Source organism: Psammomys obesus, unplaced genomic scaffold (genome assembly GCF_907164565.1).
Source record: "Psammomys obesus unplaced genomic scaffold, mPsaObe1.curated_primary_1811, whole genome shotgun sequence".
NCBI classification, from domain to species: Eukaryota; Metazoa; Chordata; class Mammalia; order Rodentia; family Muridae; genus Psammomys; species Psammomys obesus.
In genome coordinates, this window is record NW_026596125.1 from 6095460 (window position 1) to 6104901 (window position 9442).

Consider the following 9442-nt stretch of genomic DNA (forward strand, 5'->3'; position numbering starts at 1 on the left):
TTTTTTTTTTTTTTTTTTTTTTTTTTTTTTTGTCTTTTACTCGATTTCTGTGAGGGGCTTACTCACTTTCTTATTAAGGATCCTTATCATCTTCATAAAGTTGATTTTAAGATCTGTTTCTTGTGCTTTAGCTATGTTGCTGTAGTAGGATATCTGGGTTCTGGTGGTAACATATTGCCTTGGCTGTTGTTGATTGTGTTCTTACACTGGTGTCTTGGCATCTGGGTTTGGAGTGGTTATAGATCCTAGGTGCTGATTTCTGAGTTTGTCTTTGGGAGTTCTTGTTATTGTTGAAATTACTCGATAGATTAAATTAGGAGTAGAATTGGGATAATTGTTAGTGAGATTAGGAATGAGAGAAAATAGATTTTTATTAAACCTTTTTGGTTGCTTATGATTTTTGAGATGTTTATGTTGTGTTTATGTTTATGGATGAGTGTTTTGTTCCTTGGTTTCCTCTTAGGTCTTCTGGCCAGAGTGGCCTGTGGTTGAGCAGGGGGCTGAGTGTGGGCTGGACATCTCGTGGCTGGCATGGCCTCTGGTCAAGCAGGGGGCATTCTGCCCAGGTTGGAAGCTGGGATACCACAATGAGGAGTGGAGGGGGGATTGGGAATAGGGCTCTTGGGGGGGGGGTCCCAGCAATGGGTAGCCTATTTCTAGAGAGATTTTATAAGCTTCCTGCAGAGAGTATTTTTGGCCTCCATACTTTGTGTCAGGGCCTAGCCTCCATAGTAGAAGAGGTAAGAGGACCCCAGACAAAACTGATTGTCTATAATGTAGGAGAACCCATAGGTTGGCATGGCAGTTCATTCCATATAATTCAAGCACTTAGGAGGCTGAGGTAAAAGGATGGCTGTAGTTGACAGCCAGCCTGGGCTACAGAGCAAAACTGCCCAGGGGTGGGATGAAAATTCAAATATGAGGACCAGCAGATGACCTCGGCGTTGAGTGTTACAGCTTTTCTCCCTAGGAGTTCTTAATAAGTCAAAACCAACATTGCTGCTAAATTACCAAAAGAAAGTCTAAATAAGATTGGGATAGGCTCTATAGACAGGACATTAAAAAAAATGACAATAGACAACTTCTTTGTGACTGGCAATAGAAATAAGAGCTTTACTGGAGACAAACAGGAAAGAGGATCTTTTGGTGTCTCTCAATGCATGCCTCCTGAGTGGGCTTTTGCCACCTGTTTAGTGTTGTTCCTATCCAATTTACTCTTCCTATCTTTTTCCCACCAATCTATATTGCTGGGTTGTTGCTGACAGATGTACATCAAAAAGCTCATGGAGATCATCACTGTTGAAAACCCCAAGATGCCTTATGAGATGAAGGAGATGGCGCTGGAGGCTGTGGTGCAGCTCTGGCGCATCCCCAGCTTCGTCACTGAGCTCTACATCAACTACGACTGTGACTACTACTGCTCCAACCTCTTTGAAGACCTCACCAAGCTGCTGTCCAAGGTGCTGAGCACTATCACTGGCCTCTAGGACCTGTCAAGGAAATCTCCCATATGGTCACAGTGAAAGAGGGGGACACTTCAGGGGAACAGGAAGGAGAAAAGCCATTTGTAAGGGCAGTGGAGAAGTCATGAGTTTTTGGGTTTTTTTTTTAATAATCAGGTGAAGTATATTCTAACCTCAAGTCTAATGGATCTGTTTACTTTCCAGAATGCCTTTCCTGTGTCTGGTCAGCTTTATACAACACACCTACTGTCCCTTGATGCCCTCTTAACAGTTATTGATAGCACTGAGGCTCACTGTCAGGCCAAAGTCCTCAACACCCTCACCCAGCAAGAGAAGAAAGAAGCAGCCAGACCAGGCTATGAGGCAGTGGATAGCACCCGAGAAACTACCAGTAGTGAGATGCATCTCTTATTGTTCTTTTCTCTCCTTTTTTTCCTCTTCTTTCCTTTTTCTTCTCTCTTCCCTTGCTCCTCTTTCTTTGTGTTGAATTTGTCTTACAAAGGCTGCTGCCCTGCATAAGAACGTGCAGCTCTTTTTGGCTTGACTCAGTCTCTTCTATAATACTGCTTGACTTCCCACCCATAAGTCTTCATATCTTTTCCTGTTACCAGCTGAGAGAGCAGCCAGTGATGGGAAAGCCACAGGCATGGCCCCAGATGCCATAGGCCTTCATTTTCCAAGTGGAGGATGGTTGTCAGCAGAACATGGAAAGCCAGGATGCAATGATCTGGAGGAAGCTGGTGACGCTGGGGGTGGGTATGCAGTGTCCAGGACTCTCAACCCTTCAACTAGAGGTCTTAGAGAGAAGGAAAAGCAGGAGGTTTGGGGAAACAGAGTGGTCTGAGGCCATATCTGAAAGAGACCTGGCACTTCACCTTGTTTTAAACCCCATAGAAAGGAAAGAAAACAATTAGAGCCCTAGGAGGTAGGATTCCAGTAGGTAGGAGGCTAAGAACAAGAAAATTTATGAGATTGCTCTTTTTTCCTGGGGAGAGCATCAGTAACCTTGCAAAGGTCTTATGGGTTTTTCCTCCTCCTTCCATCCTAGTTGACAAAAAGTTCACCAGAAAGCCGCCTCGATTTTCCTGTCTTCTGCCAGATCCACGGGAACTAATTGAAATTAAAAACAAAAAAAAGGTACATGCATACATACACTCCCCAATGTGTTCAGCAACTGTCCACCCTTGTATGGATGTCCTTTGTAGAACTGGTTTCTGTCTCAGAGGATGAGGATGGGGTGCTTGTAGCAGCTCTTTATACTGCTTCCAAGGCTAGTCTGTAGGTTTTCTGGGACTGCACAAGTTCGACCTCTCCTTGAAAGGCCTTTCCTCACGTTCAAGGTGTGCTGTTGTTGGCCCCGAGCAGAGCTACTCCAGCCAACAGCAGATCTCCTATGGTGGTGACAGAGCTCTGGAAGCTGCTGTCACTTGGGTCAGCAAACGTTATTGATCATCTCTGGGGCCAGCATGGTGATTGGTAATAAAGGGAATTAACATTTATTTTGGTACTTTAGTAAAGTCTGAATAATTGCTTGTTTATATTGTTATATTGTGGTTTTTTTTTTTTCTTCAATTGGAAAGGCAAGAAAACTCATTTATTACCCCCCTTACTTTTTTTTTCCTTTTGTCTTTTTTCCCCCTTTCCCAGAAGCAGCAGCTATCCCAGAAGCAGTTGTAAATAGTTTCTTGATTAGGGGTGGGATAATTTTGGTTTTCCTAACATAAAAACTTGTAGTTAATGCTTTCTTCTTATTATTGTCAGATACAAGCATTTGATTTCAGGTCTGTGACTAAATATACAGGAAGCAAAGAGATCAGTTAGTCAGCCTTGTTCTTCAAACCCAGGACCTTAAAAGCAACGCAATCTGAAAAGGGAAAGCATCTCAACCTAGCCATGACATGATGCTGGCTGCTGCAGATGCCAGAGGTGGCTATAAAGCTGAAGAGAAAAACTCACTCATCTGCTTCCCCTCCATCTCTGTGCTCTCATTAGAGGAGTGGAGGTTGCCCTTTGCACTTGTAGCAGAGGAGTGAGAAGCCAAACACGGCCAGTGAGGTGGGAAGATGGGAAAGACTAAGGCCAGTACAACCCATCCTTAGCTATGGAATCAATTAGAACCATGTCCAAAGAGCTCATTGAGTGAACAGCTATAGGCTATAATAGAATGTGGCCAGCCTTGTCTGACTTAAGGGCACAGCAATGTCTGATACCTCTAGTCTTTGTCTTCTAGCTGCTGATCACTGGCACAGAGCAGTTCAACCAAAAACCAAAGAAAGGGATCCAGTTTCTGCAGGAGAAAGGCCTCCTCACCATCCCAATGGATAACACAGAGGTAGCTCAGTGGCTCCGAGAAAACCCTCGGTTAGACAAGAAAATGATTGGAGAGTTTGTGAGTGACCGCAAAAACATGGACCTGTTGGAGAGTTTTGTGAGGTGAGGAAGAAATAAGCAGCATGAGGATTAGGATATCACTCAGTGATGATTATATGTTCCTTTAGCATGCATGAGTTTCACTAAAAAGAAAGCATATGGGGGCAGTTCAGGGGAAAGAAGAAAGGAAAAAGGAAATGTCTGAGGGGAGAAGGCATTCTTTCCTCTGCCAGTTCCTGCTGATGACCAGCTCACATAATAGTCTTGCCTCTTCCTATGATATATTTCTGTTGGATCTGAAAGGGCCTCAGGCTTTAGGAGCCCCTCTCCTCTATGTTCCAGTAGAACACAGTGCAGATAGGCTAGAGCAGGGTTCTGAGGGGTGAGGTGTCTGGACAAGAGTTTGCTAAGGTGGTAAGTACTGAGGTTAGGGATTTTGTTAGGAATGACCCCGATGTACCCCTCCAGAGCCATCAACCTCTTCTGTTTCACTAAGAAAAAGTTATGAGGACTGTGACTAACAGCCTAACCTGTGCAGCTCCCATACCTCCAACCTCTTCATTCTGTTTCCTTTCTCTGTAGCACCTTCAGCTTTCAGGGTTTGCGGCTTGATGAAGCTCTCCGACTCTACCTGGAAGCCTTCCGTTTGCCCGGGGAAGCACCAGTTATTCACAGGTTGCTGGAGGCATTCACCGAGCACTGGAGAGTAAGTCTTGGTGTCAGAAACTGAGTCAAGGATACCTGATCAGTTTGAGGGCTTCTTTGTTCCCTCAACTAAAAACCTCAGCTGTTACCTCTTGAGAAGGTTTGAGAGCCACGCCAGTGGGCTTTCCATGGAGCAGCTTAAGGAGTCGGCCATTTTCTGGGTGATGTCCCCCCCTTATACCACTACTGACAGTGGGTTGGTAGTAGTGAGGGTTTAATTGGCTTGAAAAGGATATTGACACAGATGGAATCTTTGCTTTTTTTAGAGTTGTAATGGCTCCCCATTTGCCAATAGTGATGCCTGCTTTGCCCTGGCCTATGCTGTCATAATGCTTAACACTGACCAGCATAACCACAATGTTCGAAAACAGAACGCACCGATGACCCTGGAGGTAAGCTTGGGTTCCAACCAAGACAGAAGATCCAACACAGCTTTGAAAGTAGCAGGAAAGATAAGGAAGTTTTCAGTGTGTATCAGGGATGGAATGCTGTCAAGGGAATCAGGGAGGGCTGACCAATTCAGAAGAGGGACTGGGATGGAGAATCGGTTCTTTCACTTCATTGTTTCCAAAGTCCTATTTATCACAGGCTTAAGGAGTTCCTTGGGTGGTATACAGCACTGACACAGGGAAAACATACTGGCCTATCTCTAGGAGTTTCGAAAAAACCTAAAAGGTGTGAATGGAGGCAAGGACTTTGAGCAAGACATCCTGGAGGACATGTACCATGCCATCAAGTGAGTATACGTGGAGAGTAGTGTAGTATCTGTTACGGAGAAATGCATTGCTTCCTTTTCCTGCTTTAGAGTCACATCAGACTGTAATACAATGTGCCCTGGATTTAGCTTTCAGACTTAGCTGTGCAGCCTCCTCTGTGACAGCTCATTTCTTGTTTAAAGAAGACTGAACAATAATGGGACTCCAGTATTCCAAGCTTAGACTCCATACAAATTGTCCTCTTGTGTTATGTGTTTAAATAAGTGTTTGGTTAAATATGTGTTAGGGATTGAATCCCAGGACCTTACACAGGCTAAGAATATCCAGAGCTACATCTCCAGTCCAAATTATTCCTCTTAAATGAGGTATCAAGATCCTGTTTTCTGAACCCAAATTACCTGGCTTCCTGGAGAGCTAACAAAATGCATTCTCTGGTTGGTAGAGAAATTAAGGTCAGCACTAGAGAGGGTAAGGCTTGAGTCAGGATACTTAGTTGTTTTGTTATTATCTTGAGACAGGTCATAGAACTCAGGATTGCCTCGACTTGAAATGTATCTGAGTCTGACCTTGAACTCCTGATCTCTGTGCCTCAGCTAGAATTATAGACATGTACCATACTGCCACCCTTGGCTTACTTCCTTATAATAAGTCAGGAAAAATGGAAGTTTATGCCCCCACCCAGAAAAAAAATGTGAAATCTCAGTACAGATCTGAAGGTTCAAGATGGGACTTTGAGATTATGAATGCATTCGGGCTCTGCCTGGTCCCAGTGCTAGGGTAGAAACAGGTCACTTAGCTTGTAATTGTGATGACCTCATATAAATGCAAGAAGCCTATATAGGTGAAACCCCTTTTCTTAGTTTGGAAGCAGTGAGTTCACAGGAGTGCAACTAGTTCTTCCCTTCCCTTCTAACAGGAATGAGGAAATTGTGATGCCGGAGGAGCAGACAGGCCTGGTTCGTGAGAACTATGTGTGGAGTGTGCTGCTTCATCGAGGTGCTACCCCTGAGGGCATATTCCTTCGTGTACCTCCTGGCAGCTATGATCTTGACCTCTTCACTATGACCTGGGGCCCCACTATTGCTGCTCTCTCTTATGTCTTTGATAAAAGCCTTGAGGAGACCATCATCCAGAAAGCCATCTCAGGCTTCAGGTAGCCCAGCTTTGGTCTTGGTCTTCATATCTTTCCAGCTCACTATGTTAATATGCCTCTTTGATACCCAATTTACTTTCCTCAGAATGGTATTTCTCCTGATTTTGTGGAGGGAGGCTGGAGCCTGGGAAATCTGGAGTTAAAGCTTTCTTTCTGTGACCCACTGGGCAAGAACCAATGGAAGGCTGCTTAGGAACTTGGGAGGACTGAGTGGCCTTGTAGTGACTGTTTCTGTGATGGGGTGACATTACAGGAAATGTGCCATGATCTCCGCCCACTATGGCCTCAGCGATGTGTTTGACAATCTCATCATCTCTCTGTGCAAATTCACAGCACTAAGTAGTGAGGTGAGTTGGAGCAGGAACTGTGCTTAGAGTCCCAAAGGAGAGAGAGCCTCAGTCATGGAGGCTGCATCCACCATATCTGCCCTCTTGAACAAGCTTAGGTCATTACTATCTTGCAAGTTCTGGAATGAGAATAGTGTCACATCTATGATGGGATGGGATTAACATAGGAAAGACCTTCATTGGGTTGACTTTTCCCACCAATATTTGAATGTTGGATTTGAAGCAAATCCAACAGAAAGACTCAGGGAACCATAGGCAGACATGAAAGACTCTTCTTTCCAGACATGAACCAACCCTAAGTCTCTCTACATCCTCTTTTCCAGTCTATTGAGAACCTGCCCAGTGTATTTGGGAGCAACCCTAAAGCCCATATTGCAGCCAAGACAGTATTCCATTTGGCCCATCGTCATGGTGACATCCTTCGGGAGGGCTGGAAGAATATCATGGAGGCTATGCTGCAGCTCTTCCGAGCCCAACTTTTACCCAAGGCTATGGTGGAGGTAATTCTTGACAGAACGTTCAGCATTGACAAGGCAAAGACCTAGCCTTCTATGCTGTGGATAGAATAGCACTAGCTCTGATGCATGCTCACTAAGAGCACCTCAAATATAATACTACAGAGAGAAGCTGTAAAGGAAGGCTAGGAGAAGCCACCTCTTAGAGGAGCACAGTAGTATATGGGCTGTGTGCAGGAAGAAATTCAGAGAACTTTGCTTGGGCCAGGAAGCTCAGGAATGCAAATGATATACAGAAAGAAATGATTTTTTACTTTTTGAGACAAGGTTTTACTAAGTTGATGAGGTTGGCGTTGAACTTGCTATGTAGCTCCTGTCTCAGCCTCCTCCGTGCTGAGATTCCAGGCATGTTTCACCATGCCCAGATAATTTCTTTTAATTATTTTTTAGATTTATTTGTATGTGTACCACATGCATACCCAGTTCCAATGGAGGCCAGAGGTGGGCATCAGAGTCCCTGGAACTGGAGTTATAGATGACTGTAATCACCATGTGGGCCCTGGGAACTTAACCCAGCTCTGCAATTGTAACAAGGGCTCGTAACCTCTGAGCCATCTTCCAGACCCCTAGACATAAGTTACTCTTGCTCTACTTTTTCCAGGTAGAAGATTTTGTGGATCCCAATGGCAAGATCTCTCTACAGCGGGAGGAAACACCGTCAAACCGGTAAGGGCAGACCAGTGGCTAAGGACTTTGGGAGAGAAGGTAGTCAGAATGTTGGTGCTCACCAGGACATGTGTCCTTTTCTTACAGAGGGGAGTCAACAGTACTTAGCTTCGTGAGCTGGCTGACACTGAGTGGTCCTGAGCAGTCTAGCGTTCGGGGCCCATCTACAGAGAACCAAGAGGCCAAGAGAATGGCCTTGGACTGTATTAAGGTGACTACCTGTCAATCTCTCATGAGAAGTCCTCAGCTCCTTCCTTCTAGAGAGATGTGATTGTCTGAGCTGAAGGCTTCCTTCTAGAGAGTTGTGAAGGGACAGTTCTGCGCTCTCTCCCTGGTCTTTGGAAATTCTCTTCCCTATAGCCTTTGTTATAGATCCCCTCTTTCTTGTGTCCACTCTAGCAATGTGACCCAGAAAAAATGATCACAGAAAGCAAGTTCCTCCAGCTGGAATCACTGCAGGAACTCATGAAGGTATAAGATAGAGGTCTGAAAAAGGCAACAGGGTAGTGGTGTGGCCCTCAATTTCTGTTGGGACAGAGATAGTGGCTGGCTTCTCTTCCATTCCTACTTTCCTTGCTGCTGCCCTCTAGGCTCTGGTCTCGGTGACACCAGATGAAGAGACATATGATGAAGAAGATGCTGCTTTCTGTCTGGAGATGCTGCTAAGGATCGTGTTAGAGAACAGGTAGGAGAGGGCAGGTGAGGGCAGGCTTTAGGCAGATCCCATACTGAGCATGTGCTGAAAGGCTGAAAGCCATCTTCCTGAGTGGCCTCTCGGGGCAAGAAACAAGTGAAGCTATGGGCAGTAGAGGGAGCTTGAGCTTAGCTGCTTAGGGTATAACACCAGTGAACTATGAAAGGCCTGGGAGACTTACTACCAAGTGGCCTGTCCAGTTGAGACTGTTCTTTCCCTTTATGATTTTTAGGGACCGTGTGGGCTGTGTATGGCAGACCATTCGAGATCATCTGTATCATCTGTGTGTTCAGGCACAAGATTTCTGCTTCCTTGTGGAGCGAGCAGTGGTAGGGCTGTTACGCCTAGCCATTCGGCTGCTCCGGAGAGAAGAGATTAGTGGCCAGGTAAGCAAGTGCATGTAAGAGGGTGGGCAAGTATGCAAGGGACTAAGGCCACAGTATCAGCTATGGATATGGCCGAAGCCATATTTCTAAATGGTAGTATAAATATATGGAGGTTAAAATTAACACCCACTAACTGATAAGAAAAAAATTAAATTAAATTAAAAAAAAAAAGAAATTAACACCCACATGGTGGCTTCAGCTATCCATACTCTAGTTCCAGGAGATCTGATGCCCTATTCTGGCTTGCAGAATAGGCTTGCAAACCTGGCTTGCAGGTTCCAGGCATGCATATGATGCATACATATACATGTAAGCACAGCACATAAAAGAAGGAGACTGAGTGGTGGTGGTATATTAGTCTAGCACTAAGGAGGCAGAGACAGCCACCTCTTGTGAATTTGAGGCTAGTTAGAATTGAATAATGAGA

At 44.9% G+C, this 9442-nt stretch overlaps 1 protein-coding gene across 2 annotated transcripts in view; it reads left to right on the top strand.

Moving 5' to 3' along the window:
- Gbf1 (golgi brefeldin A resistant guanine nucleotide exchange factor 1) overlaps nucleotides 1-9068 on the top strand; it is a 129294-nt gene extending 120226 nt beyond the window's left edge. For both annotated transcript variants that reach the window (XM_055629951.1, XM_055629952.1), the window contains exons 14-29: nucleotides 1266-1460; nucleotides 1668-1857; nucleotides 2075-2215; nucleotides 2512-2600; nucleotides 3694-3896; nucleotides 4416-4539; nucleotides 4805-4930; nucleotides 5192-5274; nucleotides 6171-6407; nucleotides 6661-6754; nucleotides 7078-7254; nucleotides 7871-7935; nucleotides 8023-8146; nucleotides 8335-8406; nucleotides 8526-8620; nucleotides 8862-9068. In XM_055629951.1, coding sequence (XP_055485926.1) covers nucleotides 1266-1460; nucleotides 1668-1857; nucleotides 2075-2215; nucleotides 2512-2600; nucleotides 3694-3896; nucleotides 4416-4539; nucleotides 4805-4930; nucleotides 5192-5274; nucleotides 6171-6407; nucleotides 6661-6754; nucleotides 7078-7254; nucleotides 7871-7935; nucleotides 8023-8146; nucleotides 8335-8406; nucleotides 8526-8620; nucleotides 8862-9033 — 2187 coding nt within the window. In that variant the 3' untranslated portion in view covers nucleotides 9034-9068. The remainder of the gene's footprint in view (nucleotides 1-1265; nucleotides 1461-1667; nucleotides 1858-2074; nucleotides 2216-2511; nucleotides 2601-3693; nucleotides 3897-4415; nucleotides 4540-4804; nucleotides 4931-5191; nucleotides 5275-6170; nucleotides 6408-6660; nucleotides 6755-7077; nucleotides 7255-7870; nucleotides 7936-8022; nucleotides 8147-8334; nucleotides 8407-8525; nucleotides 8621-8861) is intronic.
- The last annotated feature ends 374 nt before the right edge of the window (nucleotides 9069-9442 follow it).